This window comes from Pinus tabuliformis, chromosome 8 (assembly GCF_031772625.1).
Source record: "Pinus tabuliformis cultivar Carrire ecotype Pingquan chromosome 8, CPIR1, whole genome shotgun sequence".
Lineage (NCBI taxonomy): Eukaryota > Viridiplantae > Streptophyta > Pinopsida > Pinales > Pinaceae > Pinus > Pinus tabuliformis.
In genome coordinates, this window is record NC_142294.1 from 1,779,377,665 (window position 1) to 1,779,404,841 (window position 27,177).

Genomic DNA, 27,177 nt, shown 5'->3' on the forward strand with positions numbered 1-27,177 from the left:
GTTTTAAACAAAATTGTACAATAATGTACGATCACCAATCTTCGTTATATTTATACAAATTTGATAAATACAACAGTCTATGGTTACAAGATACAACGACAAACTTGGCTGCAACACTTCTATGTTGTATCTTGTCCTGTCGGTCCATCGCACCCGTATTGCTCACTAGTAGTGCCTTAGTCCATCAAGGTCACTAACACATTGAGATTCAAGAGGGCTGCCTCCTATCACTGGTGCAAGTCACGTCTGCTACAATGAACATGGGATCAACAATTGCTCTCTAGGTAGGCCTAATTCCCGAGCTCCAATCTGCCACGCTAGCAACAACTTTAGTCCATCAAAGTGTTGCACTTCAGCATCATCCTTCACCCAACCTTCAGCTGCTCTTCGTCCTTCAAGATAGCTTGTCTAGGGCTACTTTGGGTAGCCAACACGCTACCCTCCAACCAACTCTATGACACCCAATCTCGTCACTGTCGATTCTGCTCCTAAGATGACACTTCACCACCATGGAATGTCATCTACATGGCACCAACAGGCTGCACAAACATCTGATCCAAACTGGTCAACAATCTTTGACCCAACACATCTCCAAAACACTGTTGTTACCCACTGCTTGCTTGCTGCTCCTGCAATTCTGGTTAGGGCACAATATGCAACCCTTAACCTCCACACATTCAACACCTAAGCCCTTTAATGACTGTGGTTTTCTTTGGAGAGAGCCCTCCACTACCACGCTACTCCTTCTAGCCTTGTTTGACCCCAAACGCAACTCTTAAAGGCAACCTAGTTGCTGGCTAAGCCCTGCGGCCTAGCACAACAACTGTTGTAGCTTACAGCCCCCTCAAAACTCCACCACACAGCCTTTAAACAACAACGTCCTTCTCCTATTCTCCTCGGCCTAGACAACCCTTCAATCTAGCCCTAATCCGCACTTAAGATCAACCCAACAACCTTGTCTTAGCCCACAAACAATCCGCTGCCACCTATAGCAATTCCACACTGTCTAGGGCAGACTTTCCCACGCTGATCCAAGTCTCCTCGTTGCGGTTTGGCTCCACTTCTGTCCTGAAAACTGAGCCCTAGAACAACCCTTAGATAGTCCTCAAACAACCCTTTTTCACCACGCTGTCACCTACAACAAACAGAGAAACCCACGCTGCCTTCTAGCCTCTTCCTCACGCTATCCCTTTGACTCTTCTTCCCCACCGAAATTTTCAGAGCTATCCTTGAGATGTACTGACACCAATGGATGCTCTAAATGTCCTCCATATGCTTCATATTTATACACATATGAAGGCTCAACGTCACATTTGAACTGACACTTATCAAGTCGGCCTACTTGACAACTAAATTAGTTATGTCAACTTCAAAAATTCATCTCTCTCTAGTGACAACTCGGATTCAGACAATTTTCGATGCGTTGGAGTCGTCTTTTCTGAGCACTATCATCCTCATCCATCACATGTCGTGAATCCATCATGGTTTTTCCCCACAAACACGATGGGTGCCAGAACCCCACATTTGGGTTCCAAGCCCACAAGCTGCCCTTGTGGCGCTTTATCCTCCAAATCCTCAACCCTAGGGCTTGGAGTACCTCCCAAGCTACACAATTCAAATTATATGCTTCGCCTTCCATTTGCATGGATGCATTCTTGATCTTTTCGTCATCATTATCAATACCGTAAATCTCGGAATATTCTTTTGCTTTATTGAACCATGCAACAATACACTTCTCGTTACCATCAAATTTGGACAGCTCAAGCTTTGCTCTTTGTTGATATGTAGCAACTGGTTGAGTGAAGAAGGGGTATTGATTCACGAGTTGCATATTTGAGTATTGATTTTAGAGCTGCATATTTTGAAAATTCGTGTTACTATTTTGTTGATGGGGCATAGACGATGCTTTTGGAGACTTAGGTTTCTCATGTGAGTTTGACGAGTTTGATGTATTTGGAGAATTGAGATGTTGAGTAGCTTCATTATTCTGGGGTATTTGATCGGGTGTAATCTTCAATTTGTCACAAATACAGGTCAATATCACCATTGCTTGATCATAATTTCGATTCACTGTATCTGAAAGGATTGCATGATCCTTTTTAAATTCATTATGGTTCTGCTCGAGTTGACTCTCTATTCTCTTTGATATATCCTAGAGCACCTCGATTTGTTTGCCATGTCTAGTCAATTTAGTCTCAAGATCTATCAATCTTTTATTGAAATCGACCATCGACATTGACGAAGTCATTGCTCGAGTGTAGTGGTGTATATTTATCCAGCTTGACTCATTTTCTTAACTTGACCCTAATTTTTTTTAATTACTTTTTTAAATATAAACTATGAAACCGGATTCGTCCCCCAGGCCCGTCGTGTCCCAAATCCGGCGTACATGATTCGGTCGGATTCGTGTCCTTCCAAACGTGTCAGATTGGGACACGATCGAATCCAGATTGTGTCTTGATCAGACATGACGTGTCCCGATTTTCGTATTCGAATCCGAAATTTGGCAACTCGCGCGTCGTTATAAAGGTAGTTTTTGCCATTCTATTTTCACATTGACTTGTTTAGTTTGCTATGGGTGTATGGAAGCAAGGTGCAAAGGGTGTGGGAGCATTTTCAAGGAGATTCAAGTAGCAGGTAAGTGAATTTTCTCTCTGATTTTTTGCATTTTTATTACAGCAGTTTGCATGTGCATTTCTTTTACAAATTTGTGCATTTTTTGTTTGTTTTTTACAACATTCATGGCTCAATCAAGGGCAGCAGGGAAGGGTAAAAGAAAGGGGAAGAATGTCCCCATTGGAGATGCCCCTCCTCTCCCAATTTCATCAGGGTTTGCTGCAAGTGTTCCCTCTATTGCAAGTGGGCTGCAACAACAATGCCAAATGTTGAGGGAAGACTTCCTCCTCAAGATAACAAATATCCCTTGTGGAAATATGACACAAGAGAGTAAGGGCTAAGCAACAAGGTGAAGGGAGGAGGCAATGTGAGTTGGAAATGCAGTTATTGCAATAGTACTTTCACGAGCACATATTTCCTTGTGAAAGGTCATTTGTTGGCTTTACTAGTTTGTGGAATTGCAGCTTATACAAAGGTGCCTTTACCAAAGAGGAAAGAAATGGGAAGAGAGTCCAATGTTGGTATGGCAAATGTGGCTGCAAAATCTAAAAAAACCAAGAATGATGACCCCTTCCATTCTTGAGGAAAAGCAACAACAAATTTCCATTTGAGAGTTTTGGTGGAAGACAAGCAGCAAAAAGAAAAACAATTTCATTTGGTCCAGTGGACAAGATTTTTCAGAAGGAGAAATGGGAAGAGCTTGATCTCACCATTGCCTTTTTTTCTATCAAAAATTCATACCCTTTAATGTTGCATGCTCACCTCTATTTATTGAGATGTGTCGAGCTCTAACTCAAGGGGCTCCATCAGGGTATGTGCCTCTTGGGTCAGAGAAGCTTAGAACCACATTGTTGACGAAGGCAAAAAAGGAGGTGGAAAAAATGGTTGAGCCTATTAAAACATCATGGCCAACATCTAAGGTTAGCATTTTTTTTGATGGATGGACAGATCTAGCATGAAACCCACTCATCAACTTCATGGTGTCTTCCTTGAATGGTCCAATTATTTTGAAATCAGTGGATGCACTTGGACAATACAAGGATGCATAATATATGGGTGAGTTGTTTATTAAAGTTAGTGAAGATGTAGGTGTTGATTCTTGTGTGCAAATCATTACAGATAAATATCTACAAATGTTTTGGATACCTTGCATTGTCCATTCATTCAACTTAGCACTGAAATCCATTACTTCTAATGTGCTTTGGATTCGTAACATTATTGAGGATGCATGGCATATCCGTAATTTTGTACAAAATCATGCAAATGCCCTCATTATCTACAAGGAGTACAACAATCTATCATTGTTGAAGATTGCGGATGCACGGTTTGCCTCTTCATTCATCATGTTGCAGAGGTTGAGGGAGGTCAAGACTGCTCTTGGGGCCATCGTTATTTCAGAGTTTTGGTCTTTTTGGAGAAAGACAAATCAAGTGGCCTCTAAAAGAGTGAAGGACACAGTGTTAGATGATTCTTGGTGGGAGAGGGTAGTGTTGGAAATACTGAGAGGGGGGTGAATCAATACTTCTTTTCAATTGTTACTTTTACCAGTTAGATCACTTATATTTAGAACACAAAATGAACAATAAGAATCAATGCTTTTATTAATTTCTTCAATAAATCAAGTACAATATATGTAGGGCTCTAACCCTAGGTGAAGACACCAATTTTTAATCTCCCAGGCTCCAATCTGTATTTGCCAAGCATCGACTTGGACTTCTAAGGCTCCAACGTTGTCAATTTTGAGGCACCAACCTCAAGGGCTCCAACCCTCTATCTGGTTTAGGCTCCGACCTGGTTTCTTGAGAACTTCGATCCTCTAGGGTTCCAACCCTATCTTATCCAAGGCACCAACCTTGAGTTTATGAGCACCAACTCCAAGGACACTAATCCTATATTTGCCAAGCACCAACTTGGACTTTCCAAGGAACCAACCTTGTCAATTTTGAGGCACCAACCCCAAGGGCTACAATCCTATAGCTTCACTTTGTTAAGGTATGTTTGGTTATACTTCAAGGCTCCCAATGTTTTCTTCAACAAGCCCTATCAATCTTTAGCTACGCCTTCACTTAGTCTCCACGTCACATCATCAATGACAACCTTGTTCTTCGCATGAAGGTGTCACCACTGCTCTTCATGTTACCCAATCAAAACTTCTTCACGGTCACAACATAATGGCTTCAATGCATCATGGTCTTCAATGATCTCCACAAATCTTCAATATGTTGCTTCTCAAAGTTCTCCAACTCTGCCCTATTCCGTTCTCAAGAGAAGACTTCAACAAGCTCTATTTGTCCAATCCCAATAAATCAACACTTCGACCATGACAACTATGACAAATTCCACCACGACAGCTTCAACCATGGCAACTTCAACCATGACAACTATGATAACTTCGACCACGGCAACTATGACAGCTTCAACCACGGCAACTACGACAGCTTCGACCACGACAACTATGGCAGTTTCGAACATGACAACTACGACAGCTTCGACCAGGACAACTACGACATCTTTGACCACGACAACTACGACAACTTTGACCAAGATTTTATGCCCAAACAGAATTATCCTTTTTTTTGTCCTTAACAATAGTCTCCATGTTCTCCTTGGCCTCCTGTTTTCTCTTGGACTTTGTATCTCTGAATTCTTGCCCGAATTCCTGATCAAAATGAAGTTTTTAGACGTCTATTTATAGAGATTTCGTTTATAACTGAAGGAACACGTCTATTTGAAGTGAGACCGACTTGTATGACTGAGTGTAGGTCGGCTCACTGCTAGGAATAATTTCCTTAACTTAAAAATTCAATATCTCACAAACTATTGGGAGTTTCGGGGCAAATAAAGGCTCGTTAGAAAGAGGAAAAAATCCTCTTTAAGATGGTCTAGGATCCATTTTCAAAGGATGTCTCCAAGGTGTCCAAAATAAATTTTCTTTGTGACTGTCCTTAAATTTTATGCATAGAAATTTTGGGACAGCATGAGGAATGTTGGGACAACGTGGCTTCTTCATTCTTTGGCTTCTTCATTGTTATCAATGTCATCAAAGGATGATAGAGTCATTATGTAGGAGTGAAACATCCATGTAGCATGACGCATGAACAATGTCATGATATACTAGTGCAGTCATAGTGCAACATCATTAGGATAACTCCAAAATAATCTTCCAACCATCAAATGATCTCCAACCATGTTATCAAGACCTCATCAAGTGCCATCATCAATTGTGGTCATTCATCAAGAATATGACATCATCAAATGTAGTCCTCCATATGTCATCAAGGGCTTCTAAATACTTGGCACTTCTTAAGACTTCTTCATTAGTGACTTGACATATTAATTGATGACATTCTTATGAAACAAGAGTTATGACATCATCATTTGGAACCAGGCATCTCAACAATATTTTCCATCTCGGCTAGTGCCATATTGACATCAATGACAACCTAGATTAACAATCTCCCCCTTTGTCATTGATGGCAATATTCTTGCCCTTTCAACATTCTCTCCCCCTTTGACATCAATGGCAAACGGGGTGCCCAAGTACTCCCCCTGTCAAGCTGCTTCTTTTCTTTACGAATAGTAGTTCTTCATAGGTATGTTACTCCCCCTGTCATGGTGCTCTTCTTTCTGGCAATGTGGTCCATGATAGATGTGCTTAAATTCCTTCATGTGATGAACCAAATCCTCCTCATGAAAGATTACTTGTTAATGATCAAGTGGAAGAGATCTTCAATAATAATCCATCGGATGAATAAGGATTATATTCTTCAAGGAGTGTTCCTAAGAGATGATCTATCAAAGAATGATTGTCCATATAGCTCATCAAGGATTTCATAAGACTCATTCACGGATGGCTTCTGTAAGAATGCCTAATCATCATAAGCTCCCCCTAACTGTATGCATGGTCTTCCTTTTGGCAGAGTTTCCCCATAAAATGCTTAGATTGTCGAAGATCAGGTCAACAACATGTGTTGTTGGCTAGAGAGTTCAAGAGATTTTCGGATTGTATTTGCTTCCTTCTCCATACTTGTGTAAATTTCTTTTCTGGCATAGTTCTATCTTGAGTAGGTGCCCAAGTCAAGTTACAATTACGTGCCATATGTCCAATGTTATGACACTTGAAGCACTCTATGTTGTTCATGAATAAGATATTGACGGGGAACATTATAATTATCTTTGTGATATGCCCTGCAATCTTTTGCCATGTGCCCAAAGTTTGTACAAGAATAGCAATAACCAAGAAATATACTTTGGTACCTGGGAGAAGAAGGTTTCCTTGATGTACTTTTGAAGTCTTTTTGCCTTGGGATCCTTTGATGATAACCATTTCTTCTTGCATCCTTGACACCATCTGCATTTCTTCTTGGAGGAAGGTTTCTTCCATAGTTGTCTTGACTCTTCTCCTTGCCTTTGCTGGAACTGGGAGCATCAACATTTCTTCCAGGCTTCCTCACATCCTTGTTGTTTGAAGCATTAGGGTTTGCATCATTCTTGCTTGAGGATTCACCTGCATAGCCAAGACCTGATTTATCGAGGGGAGACCTTTGATGACTTAGGATGTCATCTAGGGTTTGAGAACTTTTCAAGTTCTTATTCAGCAAGTCAACTTCCTTTTTAAAAAAGACAATTTCTTCCTTCATTTTCTTGTATTCTTCATCCTTTTTTGATAGAATGATCTCCATTTCTTCCTTCATCTTGGTTGCTTCACATGATTGGGCCTTAAGCGAAGTGATTTCTGATTTTAACTTGGTGATGTCATCATCTTTTTCTTCTAGTTGGCATATCATGGTGTTTCTTTCCTTTTCTGCTTCATCAACTTGTCCTTCTATAAATGTCAAAGCTACCATCACCTTCGCAGCTCCTTGTGCTTGTTTCCTTGCTTCTTCTAGTTGAGATCCAAGGGAGGAGACCTCTTCCTTGTATTGACCAATCTTTGCTTCAAGTTTGTTCAAGATTTTGTGCCTTTGTTCAAGGTGGCTTGACAAGGTATCTTCCCGTTTCTTTGCCTTATCCAATTTATTTGTCATGGATATGACTTCTTCATGATGCTTTCCCTTGTTTTGATGAAATTCTTCCTTAATCTTGGCGAGCTCCTCATCTCTTTCTTGTACTTGAAGCTTGACAAGGTCAACTTCCTTCCTTGTCTTGTCCTAGTCACCAACTTGCGCTTTCTCTATTAAGTTCCTCATTTTCCTTTTTCAAATTGTTAATCTCTTCCATGGCAGTCATAAGTTTACTGAGGAGATCTTCTTCAAAATCTTTTTTGTTCTCTTCATCTTTTAGGTCTTCTTTAGCCTTGATGTTATCACTCTTATCTTCACCTTCCTTGATGGCTCTGGATTTCCTTCTTGTTTTCCATCATTTTCTTTACTAGAGATCATTGTCAATGCTCCTTTTGAGTGAAGATCATGAATTTTATCCCATATGCCTTTTGCCGACAAATATTTTTCAAAATTGGCTTTCATAGAATCAGGTAGGCCATTCAATATTGCTTTCATTGCTCTTGTATTATGTTCCTTGGATTCCCCATCCATCATGCTATCAATAATCACTGATTTCTAAACTTCAATCGGTGAAATTCGCGAAGCACCTTGATATTTTTCACTGTTGTATTCTCCACGAGAGCCTTAAACTCTCTGAAATGATTGAAGTGTTGGAATTTCTAAGTCTAACTGTTAGAAATCCTTCTTGTACTTTCTGATTTATTTCTTCCTACTTGTTCTGTTAATTAACCAGTTATTTACCATGTAAATATTGAAAATAAATACAAGTACAGTCTCAACACATATAGATCATCAATTGAAGGAAAAAACAAGCACACAAGTGACACCGTTATTTTTGGACTAATGTCCCCGGAAAAACCCAATGCGGGAAAACTGGCGCAATTATTTGAGGGTTTTATTATTAAGCAGTTTCAGAATACAATCTGGGTGTCAAAAATGGCTCACCCAACAGAGAATGCCCTTGGCAGTGGTACCTCTCATTCGGAGACAGATATCAGCCCCACGAAATCTCCCAGAGTCAACCTCTAGGGTCTGTGCAGCCTCTTTGGCCCAGCATTAGCCTTTGCGTCTCCCACGCTGGCCCTCCTCAGGCTTTGCGCAGCTCCTGGCTGCCTCTGCATGGCCTCTGGCTGCTTCTACGTGGCCTCTAGCTGGCTCTGCGTCAACCCTCTCCCGGCTTCTGTGCTGATGCTCCCGGTACTATCTTTGCCTCTCTGCTACTGCATTCACTGCCCCTCAACTGCAACTCTGATCACTCCTTCGATTTCCTCAGCAAGCCCTGCCCCAGAAAATCGAATTCTTGATCAACTCGATGTGTCCTCCAAGTGACCCTCAAGCCTCCTCTTATACTTTTCTTGTTGACAATTCAACGGCCAAGATTAAGTCCCTAATCAATGGCTAAGATTAGATCTGGCTTGATCCATGACTTTTGGACCATTCTAACTTAGTTTTATATTAATTCACATTAATATTTTATTTTTCCCAAGTTTAGACTTCGGGACTTCATTAAAAATATTAATTATTTTAATATCTCCCAAACTGATTAGATTCTACCCAAACCATTTTTGGGTATTGGAGATCTCATGTGCTTTAGCCTCTCCACCAATTTTCGTGGCTAGAGCACATCCGATGCTACCCCAATCAACACTCCCTCTTAGCGAGGATTGTGCTCTAGTAATACTCCTCATTGAGCATCACCTTGATCATCAGGGATCGGTCCCTGTGTTGATGCTAGGCTCGTTGCCCAACATTCTCTGCACTGCTGCATCATGTACTGCTACCCATGGCCCTGCCACTGCCACTGCTGCATCTGTACGACAGCTCCCTTTGCATCGATGCTGCTTCCCATGGCCCTGCCACTAGCACTGCTGCATCTGCACTGCAACATCTGCACTGCAACCCTTCTCATAATGTTGCATCGTGCCGCCCATAGCACTGCCACTGCTAACTGCTGTACTGCAACTCAGTTATTGAGAAGTAAGTAACTGATCTCCCAACTCTGACATCTCTGTCAGGCTAGAAACACTCCTGATGCTGAAGCTCCCTCTTTCACTGGCAAGTGCTCCCTGCACTGACGTCTGCGCTGTTGGAACAACTCCATGCATCTCGCACTGCTGCCTCACGCTGTCCCGGGACTCCTGCATTGTAGCTTTCTCTGTCGCTCCATTTGCATCTGTCTCTTCCAACATCTGCTAGTCCTACTACTCCTCTTCGGGGCTCTCGTAGCAAGGTATAATCCAAGAGGTTGGGTACCTCGAGGATCCTGCTCCTTGTTGAAGTTTCTAAGTCTACCATTTAGAAACCCTCTATGCACTTTATCTGATTTATTCCTACCTACTTGTTTCGTTACTTAACAAGTTATTTACAATGTAAATACTGAAAATAAACACTAGTGCACGCTGAACTTATTACAGATCAACAACTGAAGGAAATAGAAACAATCACATCAAATGACACCGTTATTTTTGGACCAACGTCCCCTGAAAAAACCCAATTTGGGAAAACGATGCAACTATTTGAGGGTTTTCTTATTAAGCAATATCAGAGTACAATCTGGGTGCCAAATCCGGCCTACCCAACAGAGAATTTCCTTGGCAGTAATACCTCTCAGTTGAGACAAATATCCCGGCTGAAACCCCGGAAACACCTTCCGGCAGCTCCTTAGCTTCAATCTGTCCCAAAAATCCCAACGTCTGCCTTTCCGGACTACGTCAGCCTCTCTCTGCCCAGCGCTGGCCTTGCGTCACCCTAAATGGGTTTGCGTTAGCGTTAGGAGGCCCTGCATCAGCCTTCTGACCCTCTGTGTTAGCAACGCTGGCCTCTCTGAAGCTCTGCGCAACTCCCAGCTTCCTCTGCGTGAGCTGTGGATGCTACTGTGTCACTCTCCCCGGCTACTGCGCTGCTCTCCCGGCACTATCTCTGCCTCTCTGTCTCTCTGTACTCAATACCTCTCAGCTGCAACTTCGATTACTGATTCTATCTCCCTTAGCAAACCCCGCTCTAGAGAATAGAATGACTGATCACTCTGGTGTGTTTTCCAAGTGACCCTCAAGCCTCCTCTTATACTTTTCTCGTTGACATATCAACGGCCGAGATTCAGTCCCTAATCAACGGCTAAGATTAGATATGGCTTGATCCATGTCTTTTGGACCATTCTAACACAGATTCATATTAATTCACATTAATATTTTAATTTCCCTAAGTTTAGACTTAGGGACTCCATTAAAAATATTAATTATTTTAATATCTCCTGAACTGTTTAAAATCTGCCCAAACCCTTTCTGGGTAATGGAGATCTCATGTGCCCCAACCTCTCCACCAAATTTCATGGCTAGAGCACATTTGATGCTACTCGAAATCAACACTCGCTCTTAGCGAGGACTGTGCTTTAGCAATACTCCTCACTGAGTATTACTCTGATCATCTGGCATCGGTCGCTATGCTGATGCTAGGCTTGCTGCCCACCATCTTCTGCACTGCTGTATCCTGTACTGCTGCCCATGGTTCTGCCACTGCCACTGTTGCATCTGTGTGACAGCTCCCTCTGCATCCGTGCTGCTACTGGTCCTTTCTCCCAACACTGCATCCGCACTGCACCTCCTCTCATCATGTTGCATCGTGTTGCCTACTGCTGCACTGCAACTCAGTTACTGAGAAGTAAGCAACTGATCTCCCAACTCTGACCTCTCTGTTGGCCTAGAGACTCTCCTGATGCTGAAGCTCCCTCTGTCGCTGACAAGTGCTACCTCGCTGACCTCTGCGCTGCTACAACAACTCTGTGCATTTTGCACCGTTGCACACCTCTTTGTGCCATCCTGCACTGGTGCAACACTCCTGTGCCTCTCGCATTGCTGTAACTTGCTAACCTTGCGCTGTCTCGGGACTCCTGCATTGTAGCTCTCTCTGCTGCTCCATCCGCATCCATCTCTACCCATATTAGCCAGTCCTGCTACTCCTCCTCGGGGCTCCCGTAGCAAGGTCTAATCCAAAAGGCTGGGTACCTCGAGGATCTTGCCCCTCATCGCCTGTAGTCTGCCTTACTACAGCTCGATGTCTCCCCACTTCTTCTCAAGTGGCGTGTGTGCACTCATGGCACAGTCACCCTCTGTCAAAACTTTCTTCTCTGCCATTGCTGGCACTGCCTTAGTCTTGGAAGACTCTCCCTTACTCTTCTTCCTTGGACACTGGGTCACATAATGACCCAACTCCTCACAGTGGAAGCACTTGATCTTGGAGAGATCCTTCTTCTTCCGCTTTTCCTGCTTTCCCTCAGATGCTAGGGCAACATCTTCCTCCTCCTGCTTGACTTTGATCCCCTTGCTGCTGCTACCCGTCTTTGACTGCCGTCTGATCTCTTCTTAGCGAAGAGCAGCCCACATCTTGTCCGAAGGTGGAAGTGTCCCTCTGCCCAGTATACTCTGGACAAATACCTCCCAGTCTTCTGAGACCACATTCAGGGCTGTCCTCACTATCAATTCCTGATCCGGAGTGGCTTCTATAGCAGTCAACTGATCTCGGATCTCATTCAGTCCTCCGAGGAAGGTGTCAATTGGTTCTCCCTTCTTCATCTGATACGACCTCAGCTGATTCTCTAGTAACATTCTTCTTTGCACAGAAGTATGTTGGTACAATTTTTTGAGGGCCTCCCACATCTCATATGTCGTTTCCTTCTTGGCAATGTGTGGTACTACATGGTCCTTGATCCCGTCAAGGATGATGCTCTTGGCCCTCGCCATTGCCTCGTACTACTTGTTATCATTTGGGTCAACTGGGATAGCTATAGCCTTCAAGGCAAAGTTCTTGACATGATTTCTGTCAAGTACGGATAAGATTCTGACCTTCCAAACTGCGAAGTTCAATGCTCCGTCCAGCCTGTCCTTGTCTCTTACTTTGTGTAGTTCCATGATGCTCTTCTACTTCCCTCCTGGAAGTTCTCGATCTGGCTTCCTCTGAGTCTCGATTTCCCTACTGGAAATCCTCTTGCCGATGTCAAGATGCTCCCTACTCTGATCGTCTGTGCAACTACACCACTGATCTGGGTTTCTTGGCTAGAAACCCTCGGTAGCAACTCCCTCCTCTTGGCCTTGCCCTGTCAGGTACTGTTCTGACTACAGTACCTCACCTACTCTACTCTGCAATGTTCCCACAACCTTTTAAACCCCAACAACCTGAAGGTGAGAGCTCCTAGGCTTTGCGCAGTCCCGACATCGGCAACCTGACCTCCTTAGCCAACTGCGTTAGCCCTCCTAGCTTCCGCATGGCTCTGCGTGAGGCTTCCTTTGCCTTCCTTAGCTTCTGCGTTGCCTCTTCCTGGCTCATCCTAGATGACGTAGACACTATGTCACCCCTCCCTTATTGCTGCTCTGCTAGAAACAACTTCTGTCACCTTGGGACAAATGTTTTTTGCCGCTATTGCTCCGTTCGGCTGATGTCCTCAGTCCTTCTGTGATTTGCAATCACCCTCTAAACCATGTTGAATTTTCTAAGTCTACCAGTTAGAAACCCTCCATGCACTTTATCTGATTTATTCCTACCTACTTGTTCCATTACTTAACAAGTTATTTACAATGTTAATGCTGAAAATAAACACTAGTGCATGCTCAACATATTACAGATCAACAATTGAAGGAAACAAAAACAATCACACCAAATGACACCGTTATTTTTGGACCAATGTCCCTGAAAAAAACCCAATGTGGGAAAATTGGTGCATCTATCGATGGTTCTCTTATTAAGCAATATCAGAGTACAATCTGGGTGCTAAATCCGGCCTACCCAACAAAGAATTTTCTTGACAGTAATACCTCTCAGTTTGAGACAAATATCTCAGTTGAAACCCCGGAAACACCTTCCAGTAGCTCCTCAGCTCCAATTTGCCCTAGAAACCCCGGCGTCTGCCTTTTTGGACTGCGTCAGCCCCTCTTTGCCCAGCGCTGGCCCTGCGTCACCCTGAATGGGTCTGCTTTAGCCTTAGGAGGCCCTGCGTCAGCATTCTGACCCTCTGCATTAGCAACGCTGGCCTCTCTGAAGCTTTGCGTAGCTCTCGACTACCTCTGCGTGGCCCTGCGTGAACTCTGGTTGCTACTGCATCACTCTCCCCGGCTACTGCTCTACTCTCCCAACACTATCTCTGCCTCTTTGTCTCTCTGTACTCAATGCCCCTCATCTGCAACTTTGATCACTAATTCTATCTCTCTTAGCAAACCTCGCTCTAGAGAATATAATGACTGATCACTCTGGTGTGTTCTCCAAGTGACCCTCAAGCCTCCTCTTATACTTTTCTCATTGACATATCAATGGCCGAGAATAAGTCCCTAGTCAATGGCTAAGATTAGATCTGGCTTGATCCATGTCTTTTGGACCATTCTAACACAGATTCATATTAATTCATATTAATATTTTAATTTCCCTAAGTTTAGACTTAGGGACTCCATTAAAAATATTAATTATTTTAATATCTCTTGAACTATTTAGAATCTGCCCAAACCCTTTCTGGGTATTGGAGATCTCATGTGCCCCAACCCCTCCACCAAATTTAGTGGCTAGAGCACATCCAATGCTACCCCAAATCAACACCCCTCATCGCTTGTAGTCTGTTTGACTACAGCTCAAGGACTCCCCACTTCCTCTCAAGTGGCACATGAGCACTCATGGCACAGTCATCATTTGTCTCCACTTCTTTCTCCACCCTTGCTGGCGCAACCTTGGTCTCGGAAGCCTCTCCCTTGTTCTTCTTCCTCGGACATTGGCTCGCATAGTGACCCAATTCCCCACAGTGGAAGCATTTGACCTTGGAGAGGTCCTTCTTCCGTTTCTCCTGCTTTCCGTCAGATGCTAGGGCAACATCCTTCTCATAGTACATAGGGAAATGGAAGAAAAGGTGCTCTTCCACTGGATGTCACTCAGGTGACAAATTTGATAGAGCCTCCCCAGTCTTGGATATGATGTTCTATTTCAATCGAAAGTTGACATGAACAAACTCTGAACTGACCCAAAGGGATTTTAAGGCTATGCATCTAGTGCTTTTGAGTAAACCTGGGTCTAACAATAGGACCATCTTAATGCCGTGGTTCATGGGAGGGGTAATCCTTGTGATTTATATATATTGTTTGTAAATAATAAATATCTTATGTCTGTAAATTTTCTACCAGAGAAAGTTTGCTTGCTGGACATGTAGACCCTTTTTAGAGTCTCTGGCACTGATTTTGACATCTATATCAACCTTTATGTTTCTGCGTTGAATCGGATGGCTTCTAGTTAACCTCACAGAGCACTTAGCTGACTGTACTTGCCATTACATGCCCAAACCATTCACAGCCAGGTACCACCACCTTGTTTGAGGTTTCTATAAATCTTTTGTACTTTTGCATGGATTTTTGGTGCTTCTTATCGAATGCAATATTGGGGGTTTCTACAAGGACATTAAAGATTGTATTCTTCATATTCTCATGGATTTTACTTGGTTTTAATTTTTCTTGTCATTGACTGTATTTACTATTGACTCCGTGATCTGTTTATCACTGTAAGGTCCAAACTTAATAGTGAAGGTTATAGGATTGTCATTTGTAATATCATATTATTTATTGATTTCCAAAAGTAAAATTCAAATCAATGTGATTAACGTTTGTGGCACTGCTTATGATTTGCAGCCTTATGTAGTTCCACCACCTGTTATGCCTCATCCTGTGGCATCTTCCATATCTAGCAGAGTGATGATTGAGCTTACAATGATAACAAGTGTAGTAACTGCTGCTGCATTCACGGTGGGAGGTCTTCTATCAGCAATGGTCTTTGCAGTCACTGGCCTATTGGCTGTTATTGCAATTGATTTTGTCTGGCCTTTGGTGTTTTCTTTGCTCAAGGCTGTTTCTGTGCTTCTTCTAATGTGTGCGAAGGAAGTGTGGAATATTTTGGTTACAGCGGGTAGCATGGGAGGATTTCTTGGTCGTTACCCAAAAATTTCTGTTTTTTTAGCATCTGGTGGTTTCTGGGCAATGCTTCAGGCAGCATTTTATATTGTAATTATAATCCTGGCCATGACTGTTCTTATAAGGTACACTATTGTAAGAAGACCAAAAGATTTCAGAAAATGGGTGAGCCTTGCATCTTCATTTCTAAATTCTAAGTATGTTTGGGAATTCATAAGAATACATTGCTCATTGAAATTCCTGTTTTTCTGATTGGAAACCTTGAAACTTTTATGATACATGGAGAAAAGAGGATGAGTAGCTTTTGGCTTCCTGCAGGATATATGGCAAGCTATTGCGTTTGGGCAGTCAAAACCACAGGCTCGGGTAGAGGTGGGATTTCTTGTTTCTCATTTTTTATTATTATTTATTATTTATTTATTTATTTCGGGTTGGGTTAATATGAAGTTTGCTTACTGTTGATTCTTCGTTTCTCTTTTTCACTGATATGAATTTAGGATTGTAAGACAGATAGTTTTGTTTCGTATCTATAATTTTGAATTTTCAGGGTTCAACTGGAGTTATGTTTAAAGATGTTGCAGGCATTGATGACGTAGTGGGGGAGTTGCAAGAGGTAGGTTTGTTTTCTCTCGAGTCTCGTTTTGTAACATTTAATCTAAAATTCCAGGGATTTACTTCTAACAAAGCAAATAGCTTAGTTTAATTCTCTGCAGTTCATCTATGTGGAAATAATTGTTATTTATGTTGTTGTCAAGCTGTAGTGCTGATGATCATGGTACCTGCTGTTGTTTTCTCAAAACTTAAGTGGATTTAATATATGCTATAAAATGTAGACCCTGTGGAATATGGATAATGTTTTTAAATTAAGAATATAAAGGATAGAAAATTCAACATGCATTTTAGAAACTTCCAACTTAAATCCCTACAAATATTAGAAGGTAAGACAACAGAAGAAATAGCCTCAACACCATTATCTATAGGCAACCTGTTGAAGAAATATTGCCCCTTTCATTCTATTTCAAGAAATTGATTTGCTTGAATCTATCTTTTGAAATTAGGCTCTAGAGCAGTGTTGCAGCAAACGTCTACGTCCCCTACCATGCACCAGACCCCAGAACCATACACCATGCTGAATCCTGGTCGAAGCATCCCTGGAACTGCACTTAAGGCTGAATTTGCATGATTCCTCCAAATTTAGAATCACCACATGCTGAACTGTGTTAGTGTTTGTAGCTCGGACAGGTATTTCCATGAGGGTGTCTACTTATGGAAATCATTATTAAATGTATCCTATGCTTTTTCTAGAAGTTCACTTCATTAATTAATTAATAAAGTGAATGTTTTTTTATTAAAGTGACTTTTAATTAATAAAGCGACTAAAGTGGGTCACTTAATGATTTAATTAAAAGAGAGCCCATTGATATCACAGTTAGATCTTAAACATTGAAGATCATGTTTTTGGCTCATGTGAAAATTATAAAAGGAGAGAGCAATGGAAAAAGGCACACAAAGAGTATTCATTTCACAAGTCACGTGAGTGAAGGACAAAATCAGAGATGATTTTCTGCCATTGGCTAGGATTTCAGCAGTAGTTCAGCAAGAAGAAGACAGCCAGTCTTCAACAAGAAGGCAGCTAGTGTTCAAAAAAGAGAAGGTAGCCAGTCAGTGGCAAGGAAAAGAGTATACAACCCAATAGAATAGTGTGTACAATCGTTCATACGGATTCCGTACAACAGTACGGATTGCAAAGCAGGCTGACTCAATTTCTATGCAGATTGAAAATTTCAGGTTTGCTGTTCGTTTGATTAATTTCTCAGAGCCATTTTCCGTTTAAGGGAGCTCTTGTAAGTGTTACAGATAATTATCAATGATGAACTAATCTAGAAGATTTGAAATAATTGTGAACTGTGTCATTGTTTTTCTCATTTGCCACTGCATGCAAGAGTTAATTATTCTACCAAGTAACTAGATTTGATCTATTTGCTTAGATATCTCGTTTTAGGATAATTTAACATGCTATCAGAGCTCTTGCTCTGACAGAAAAGAACAGATCTAAGGAGATGTTTGATGCCCTGTTATTGCTTTTTCAAAGTGATAACATGAGTCGAACCGAGAATTTCCAGGCGGGAAGTAGAGAGACTCGGAGGAGTTGACAAAAGAGCAGCGAGATGGCCATGAATGGGCTGAGAGATCAGGACAGGCTGGACAAAGCGTCCAACTTTGTGGTCTGGAAGGCTAGGATCTTGTCCATTCTAGACAGACATTGTATCAAGGGCTTCGCCATGAGAGTGATGGCTGTCCCAATTGACCCGGTAGCTAATGAAAGGTACGAGGAGGTAATGGCTAAGGCAAAGTGTATCATCCTTGATGGGGTCAAGGATCATGTGGTCCCACATATTGCTGAGAAGGAAATGACAAAGGAGATGTGGGACACTTTGAAGACATTGTACCAGCATACTTCCGTGCAGAGGAAGATGCTCCTGGAGAATCAACTAAGGTCATACCAGATGCAGAAGGGAGAGCAGATAGATGTCTTCCTCGGTCGGTTGAAGGAGATCCGTGACCAACTGACTTCCATAGGGGCCACGCTGGATCAAGAGTTGATGGTAAGGACCACACTTAATGTAGTCTCCGAGGATTGGGAGACATTTGTCTAGAGCATACTGGGCAGGGCGAGTCTTCAAGATTGGGAAGAACTGTGGGCAACTCTTCGTCAAGAAGAGATTAGACGGCTGACCAAGATGGGGAGTAGCGGCAAAGGGGTCAGGATCAAGAAGGAAGAGGAAGAGGATGCGGCTCTAGCATCTGCGGGAAAGCAGGAGAAGAGGAAGAAGAAGGACCTATCCAAGGTCAAGTGCTTCCATTGTGGGGAGTTGGGTCACTATGCGAACCAGTGTTCGAGGAAGAAGAGTAAGGGGCTTCTGACTCGAAGGCTGCGCCAGCGATGACGGAGAAAGAAGTCTAGGAGGACGACGATTGTGCCATGAGTGCTCATGTGCCACTTGAGAAGAAGTGGGGAGACATTGAGCTGTAGTCGGGAGGACTACAGGCGATGAAGGGCAGGATCCTTGAGGTACCCAACCTCTTGGATTATACCTTGCTACGGGAGCCCTGAAGAGGAGTAGCAGGACTGGCGGTTGTGGGTAGAGACGGATGTGGATGAAGTGGCAGAGAGTGCTACAGTGCAGGAGTCCTTCGGCAACGTGAGGCTAGCAGGTTGCAATAGTGCGAGAGGCACAGGAGTGTTGTAGCAGTGCAGGATGGCACAGAGAGGTGTGCAACGGTATGAGATACAGGGAGTTGTTGCAACAACGCAGAGGTCAGTAGAGGGAGCACTTGTGAGCGGCAAAGGGAGCTTCAACATAAAGAGTGTTTCTAGCCTAACAGGGATGTTAGAAGTTGGGTGGATCAGTTACTTACTTCTCAGTAACTAAGCTGTAGTATGCAATAGCACGATGCAACATGATGAGAGGGGATGCAATGCAGATGCAGTGTTGGGAGGATGGACCAGCAGCAACACGGATGTAGAGGGAGCTGCCATATGGATGCAGCAGTGGCAGTGGCAGGGCCATGGGTAACAATATAGGATGCAGCAGTGCAGAGGATGTTGGGTAGGGAGGCCTAGCATTAGCACAGGGACCGATGCCGGATAATCAGGGTGATGCTCAATGTGGAGTATTACTAGAGCACAATCCTCGCTAAGATGGAGTGTTGATTTGGGGTAGCATAGGATGTGCTCTAGCCATGAAAATTGGTGGAGAGGCTAAAGCACATGAGATCTCCAAGACCCAGAAATGGTTTGGACAGATTGTACCTGGTTTGGGAGATATTAAAATAATTAATATTTTTAATGGAGTTCCTATGTTTAAACTTAGGAAAAATAAAATATTAATGAGTATTAATATAAAACTGGGTTAGAAGGTTCCAAAAGTCATGGATCAATCCAAATCTAATCTTAGCCGTTGATTAGAGATTTAATCTCGGTCGTTGAAGGACCAATGAGAAAAGTATAAGAAGAGGCTTGAGGGTTAGTTGGAGAACACACCAGAGTGATGAGTCATTTGATTTGCTAGAGCGGGGTTGCTAAGAAAAGTCGAATCAGTGATCAGTAGCGAGGGGCAATGAGTACTAGGCAAAGACAGTACTGAGAGACCAGCACAAAAGTAGAGAGAGCGACAGCAACAACCATTCCAGGCTACGCATAGACAATGCAGAGGCCAGAGGGATTGCGTCATCCACGCAGAGGTTGCTGGAGTGATGCAGGGTCCCAGAGGCTACGCAGTGCCTCAGAGGGTTGACGCAAAGGTTCCTGGGGCTGATGCAGGTGAGCAGGAGGCTGACGCAGAGGCCAAAAGGGCCAGTGATGAGCTTCAGAGTTGATGGAGAGGGTTTCGTGGAACAAGTTTTCTGAATACCTATTTCTAAATAAAGAGGTATTGTTGCGGTGTATTTTTCTTTGTCGGGTGAGCCGGTTAGGCACCCTGTTGTACTAAAAAAGACTGCATACTAATATAACCCTCAGAATAGCTGCACCGATAATGGTGTCACTTGTGTGCTTGTTTTCTTTCAGTTGATGATCTGTAGATGTTGTGACTGTACTTTTGTTTATTTTCAGTATTTATATGGTTAAATAACTTGTTAAGTAATTAAACAAGTAGGTGAAATAATCCAGATCATAGTTGCAGGAAGTGCCCCCCCCTCGGATCCTAGGCCAGAATCACGTCCCGTACGGAAGCGTTCCGGAAGCGTCAAAGGAAGCGCGATTCCGTTTTTTCCGAAGCGCGATTCCGCAATTTTGGAGCGATTCCTGGTTTTTGGGAATTCAATTGAATTGCAAAACCATCAAATAAATCCTCCGAACTGTAATTGAAATGCAAAAGCATCAAATAAATCCTCTGTTTAATTGAATTGCAAAACCGTCAAAGCATGTGCCAAATCGACCATCAAAACCATCCACGCATTTTCTCAACTCCAAAAGGATTGAAACATCTGAAGAGGATTGAATTTCAAATCCTTCACGTCAGAGGCAGCGCAATGCCCAACTCTACGGTGACCTTTGGCGTCCTTCTCTGCCTCTCAGGGCTTTACATTTAACAAATAACTGCAATCTGAAAAGACGATATATAGATTACAGCAAAAGCAACAAAGAAAAAGAGCGTCCACAGCATAATGAAGCATAGAGAGTGGGGTAAATAATGCAGAGCAGTCGAGTTATTTAGTTTATTTCAATTGAAAAAAAAACAAAACAAAAGCTGTGAAAAAACTTTCATAAAAACAAAATCTCTGAAAAAGCTGTGATAGCTACGTCATCTAGCCTAGCGAGCTGTTTGAGACCAAAATGGTAAATCAAGTTTCATTGCTATAGCCAAGTCATCTATGGAGCCGTGTGGGACCAAAACGGTAACTCAAATTTCATTCGAATGAAAAAAACAAACGCTGTGAAAAAACTAAATAAACACGCAATCTCTGGTGCCGTTGGGGGCCAAAACTTTAAATCAAATTTTAAATGTAATGTCATATAACTATGTTGAGATTAATATGTAAATGATCTAAATCTTAATTTTAGATTAACAATAAAACCGTAGTATTTTACTTCAAATTAAATTAAATAGGAAGTCTTCCCAAAAACAATTCTTATTATGGATTAAATTATTTTTAAGACTACTGATAGTAAACATTATTATTTGAATTTTGGACATGACAAATGTTGACAGTTGCTCACTTGCTAGATAAATCATAATATGCTCTATGTTTTATGTTTTATAATATGCTTAAATGTTTTATGTTTTATAATATGCTTAAAAATTTGATGTATGTTTGTAATAGCTAGAATATAGATGATTGTTGTACATACTAGTAACTACAATGGAATCATGGATGCCATATCTATCTTGATTTATGCAAAAATATGCATGTTTTCATGTGTTCTACAATTAATTTGGTATTTGGGATGTTTGTTTTGAGTATAAATGCAAAAAAATATAAAAATATATATATATATATATATAGCAGACGCTTCTGCGGACGCTTCGCTTCCTGGATTTTTGGAAAATGACGCTTCCGCGCTCCGCGCTTCCGCTTCGCGCTTCCGCTTCGCTCCCGCTTCGTGCAACATTGATCCAGATAGTGCAGGAAGAATTTCTAACGGGTTAGAATTAGAAATTCCAACAACAACTTGGAGGAATATCTCCAAAAATTGCCTAGTGTATTTGTTAGACTGCTAAAGTGTCTAGATGATGCTGCTGTGTCCGAGCCCCTGTTGCTGTCTCCGAAATCTTGCACTCCACTGCCCATGCTATATCTCCCTTTCGTAGATCTGCCTCCATCCTGTTGGCTGTCACGAATTGAGGTGTGTGGGAATGCATACCCCTCAACACTACCTTCTTCCTGTCCAACCCTATGAACTCCATCTCCATTGCCCTATAGTTTGGAGCGTAGCGCCTTATAGAGTATAGCCACTGAATGCCCAACACCATATTGGTGTTTGGCACATTCACCACGAAGAACTCAACTATGACCGTGTAGTTCCCAATTGTCAGTTTCATCTTGGGAATCATCCTGGTGCACTCGATGGTCTGGTGCCGGGTAGCAGAATTGTAAAGCCCTCAAAAGGTGGTGTCTCCAACACCCTCTGGTCTATTAGATGTGCATCTATTAAGTTGTGGGTAACCCCACCATCAACCAAAATAATCATCCTCTAACCCTGAATAGTGCCTCTAATCTGCAATGTGTGATATCTTGGGACCCTTTCTAGTGAAGCATTGATGCCCCCTTTGGCACCCTAGTCATGTGGCTCCTCTCTTGCATGTTGGTGCTCCTCCTCCTCTCCTATCAACTTCTGCTTGCCCTCCTCCTCAGCCTCGCTATCAAAAAACACCTCAATATAGTGGGCCTTGCCCTTAAAACACTTGTTCCTAGGTGCCCAAGGCTTCGGACACGTGAAACATAGTTTCCTCCTTTGGAGGTACCTCCTGGTCTCGTCATCTAACTATTGTTATGAATATAATTCATATAAAAATAATAAATATAAATATAAATATAATAATAATAAATAATAATTAATTAACTAATGGTTAGTTAGTTAGTAATGAAAATGCATGTCTTAGAGATATGACCATTCATGAAAGGGCACCTGCCTAGGGTATATAAGCAGGCCCTCATTGTCATTTGTATTCATCTCATATCTTACATCAATTCAATATACAATTACATGTCTTACACTGGACATTTATGTCTTTGAAGTATTTTAAAGATTTCCGCTGCGTATACGACTTTTGGTCGTTACAACTGCCCTATTTTGATCCACTCCTTTTGAAGTGGCCTAGTGTCCTTACCCTTCTGAGGAAAGTTAGGCCTGGGAGGTAATATGGTCTTAGGGACTGTGTCCAATACGACCCTAGTTATGGTGATCACATCCTCTGCAAAGTAATGGGCTTGTAGGCCCTCACCCACCCATGCAATGGGTCTGTCAACCCCTCAACAAGCAACATGATCAATCTTGCCTCCGAGATATCACACACCATCACTGTTAGCTTCTGGAACTCCGAAATATATGCCTCTACAGTACCTTTTTGTCTTAGCTGTGCTAATTCTTTGAAATGCAACTCTAGGTCCTTGTTGAACCTCTCTATGAGCCTCTGCGTAAACTCTGCGTAGGAACCTATGAAACCAGATTCGTCCAAAACAGGCCACGTGTCCGAATCCCACGAATCCGACACAATTCGATGGGAATTCAAATCCTAAAATGGGACACCACGTGTCCTAAGTTCCTAACAAGACACCATCAAATCTCGGTCGTGTCCCGTTAGGACACTTCGTGTCCAGATTTTGGGATTCAAATTCCCAAAAAAGTGAGGGTTTATGAGCTTTATGAGGGAGGGTTTATGAGGTTTATGAGGTTCGTGAGGGTTTATGAGGTTTATGAGGGTTTATGAGGTTTGGGAGGGTTTATGAGGTTTGTGAGGATTTATGCAGATATTTGAATTTTGTATGTACTATGCATGCTATAATGTTACTAACTTTGTAAACAGTAAAACTAACATCTAGATGAAGATTTATGTTTGAAATCAATGAATTTGTATCATTAATGAGAATTTGTGTAAGAAATATCTAATTTTTAATATATATATATATATATATATATATATATATATTTAATAAAATAATATATAACGAATCCTACGTGTCCTGTTCCGGGGGGTTAACGTGTCCGAATCCGACACTCGAATCCTCGTATCCTACGAATCCTGAATCCCCGTGTCAGGTGACTTAGGTAGGAACTAATGCCAATGTGCCCCAGAGTGATTAGCCCATGGTACCACCACTCTTGTGCATTGCCATTCAGATGTAATGTGGCATACTTAATCACATCCATTTCTCTCATGGGGTTTAGCTGGAAGTAAGTATCCAGCTTCGGCACCCATGCCCACAGTGTTTGTGGCGCCCGTCACCATTGTGAAAATTCCTACACTTTGAAGGAACCCCTACTGCAACAAATCTGAATCTACTTCACCTACTTGATTTTTAATATTAACCAAGTTATTTTTCTGAATACTGAAGCAAATTACTTCTGCAACCTACACTAATTAAATATTTGATCTCATGAAATAGAAAATAGAGCAAAGAACAAGATACATAGGACACTTATTTTTGGACACAATAGTCCTTGGAAAAACCCAATGCGGTAAAACCGATGCAATAGTTTTGAGGGTTTACTATTATGCAGGAGAAATATCTGAATACAAATCTAGGATACTCATCTAGCAATCCTTTACAGAGAAAATGTTGGCGAAAAATCTGAGTGAGTTTTAACTCACTTCACCCGACAAAATTCTAGCTGATTCGGCACAATACTGGCTAATCGTGACTACTTCTGCGCTGGCTCTGCGTCAGCCTTGCGTCACCTTCTCTGCCCTCTGCATCAACGCTCTTGACTATTCTGGCAGTTCCCGACAATTCCTGCAGTTTTGGCAGTTCCGGCTGTTCTGATAGTTCTGGGTTTTGCGTGACAAGCAACTTTTCTACTCTGCGTTGGCCCCTTCTAGCTTTGCGTCAGGGTTGCGTGGGCCCAGACTGGCCTAATGTTAGCTCTCTCGGCTACTGCGCTGTCTCCATAAGCTCTCTTCGCCTCTCTGTCAGTATTCTCCAAAAAATCTTTCTCCCAGATTCTCTTTGCCCCTCAGCTGCAAGATCTCCCAAATCGATTTTCCTCCTGAGAACTTCTCACCTCAGAAAATTGATTCTCATTCTCTGTGTGTGTGTTTCCAAATGAACCCCAAGCCTCCATTTTATACTTTTCCTTTTGAGTCTTCAACGAACAAGATTAAGTCTCTAATCAACGACTAAGATTAAATTAGACTTGATCCTCGTCTCTTAGAAGCTTGTCACCCATATTTTCATTAATACCCATTAATATTTTAATTTTTTTAAGTTTAGACTTAGGAACCCCATTAAAAATATTAATTATTTTAATAAAATACAATCTAGGTGGAATTTCACCAAACGAGTTATGGGTCTTAGAGATCTCATGTGTTCTAACCCCTCCACAAAATTTCGGAGCTAGAGCACATCTGATGCTACCCAAAAATCAACACTCCCTCTTAGCAATGAATGTGCTCTAGCAATACTTCCCAGCAGAAGTATCACACTGATCCATGACATTGGTCCTTTGCGTTGCTAAAGCTCGTCTTGTTGCCCCTCATCCATTGCGCTTCTTCTGCTACTGTACTGCTGCCCATGGCCACTTCCACTGCGCTGCTGCTGCTACTGTACTGCTGCCCATGACACTGCCACTGCCACTGCCACTACTGCATCTGTACTACAACTCCCTCTCAAACGTTGCATCTACTATGCTGCTAGCACTGGCACTGCTAACACTGCATCTGTACTGCAACTCAATTGCTAAGAGAAGCAACTGAAAAACATCCAAAATTAATTGAACTTAACTGTGTTCAACATAATACAATGAATGTTGGAATCTGACTGTTGCTGATTCTGACCCTCTAAATCTTCTGCGCTGCTATTGACTCCTGCACTGTGCCAACTGCATTGCTGCCAACCTTGCTCTGCGTTGATCAGTCTCTGGTCCCCAGCTACTGCATCTGTCCTCCATGTTGATTTGGGGTAGCATCAGATGTGCTCTAGCCACGAAATTTTGTGGAAAGGTTGGGGCACATGAGATCTCCAATACCCAGAAAGGGTTTGGGTCTATGTTGCAGGAAACGTGGGGCAGAAGGGCGTTTCCGTACGGAAACGGGTACGAAACGTTGAAACGCATTTGGTATGGCCCTGAAACGCGTTTCAGGCCGTACTGCCACGTTTCACGAAACTGAAACGTGGCCAGTACGGCCTGAAACGCGTTTCAGGGCCGTACGACCCACGTTTCAGCATTTACTTGTGTTTTATTTTTATATTTTATTTTTTATTTGTTTTCTAATCTATTTTTACGTTAGCGAAGTGACTTCTAGTTGCTTCCAGATGCCTGTCTAAAGTTATAACAGTGAACTTTTGCCCTAGTGTTGATATGTAGTTCATGGTAATGTTAAATTCTTAAAGTAAAAGTGATATTCTCCTTTATTTTTCATTTTCATCCTTTTACTTAAATTTTTAACATTACCATGAAATGACTCAGGATGTTTGAGAGTGGTTTCGCCCTCATTGGATTTCATATGGAGAAAGTAGAATTTTAGATCTCACTCAAAATCCAGCAGACTTATCTATTTTTCAGGATTTCAGGATTGGGGGGATTGCAATGTTTCCATTGGATTTTATCATGTACTAGGGTATGGAACTTGTATTTAATCAAGAGAACCAAGCCCTCTATGCAGGGGAGACTCCCAATAATCAAGAGAATGTAGGGTACTAGGGTATGAAACTTGTATTTAATCAAGAGCATTAAGGTCGTTTGACTATGTAGGAGGAGACTCCCAATCAAGCACAAGACAAGAAATTAGAAATTTCTCGTGGCTAATTTTGGATATTTCTATTTTCATTATGTGATTATTCATGAGTAAATGTGATGCAAATTTAGATACTTATAGTTTATGCATTGACAATTGACAGTTTTATCATCATGTAATAAATTAGAATGTATCGTATATGCTTTATGATTGCACATATTTCTTAAATGTCCTAATATATATATATATATATATATATATATATATATATATATATATATTTGCGTTTCCCCGTTTCCAAAATTTGGGGAGGTCGCATTTCGTATCGCTTCTCGTTTCGGAAACTCGTACCCGTTTCCCCGTTTCGTGCAACCTTGGTTTGGGTAGATTCTAAACAGTTTAAGAAATATTAAAATAATTAATATTTTTAATGGAGTCCCTAAGTCTAAACTTAGGGAATTAAAAATATTATTGTGGATTAATATAAAAATGTGTTAGAATGGTCCAAAAGACATGGATCAAGGCAGATCTAATCTTAGCCGTTGATTAGGGACTCAATCTCGACCATTGATATGTCAACGAGAAAAGTATAAGAGGAGGCTTGAGGGTCACTTGGAGCTTACACCAGATGATCAGTCATTCTATTCTCTAGAGCACGGTTTGCTAAGAGAGATAGAATTAGTGATCAGAGTTGCAGCTGAGGGGCAGTGAGTACAGAGAGACAGAGAGGCA

At 41.9% G+C, this 27,177-nt stretch overlaps 1 protein-coding gene across 1 annotated transcript in view; it reads left to right on the top strand.

The window, feature by feature from the left end:
* FTSHI1 (FtsH extracellular protease family) overlaps positions 1 to 27,177 on the top strand; it is a 324,012-nt gene that overhangs the window by 74,559 nt on the left and 222,276 nt on the right. The window contains exons 5-7 of the mRNA XM_089374484.1: positions 15,269 to 15,712; positions 15,866 to 15,919; positions 16,095 to 16,160. Coding sequence (XP_089230610.1) covers positions 15,269 to 15,712; positions 15,866 to 15,919; positions 16,095 to 16,160 — 564 coding nt within the window. The remainder of the gene's footprint in view (positions 1 to 15,268; positions 15,713 to 15,865; positions 15,920 to 16,094; positions 16,161 to 27,177) is intronic.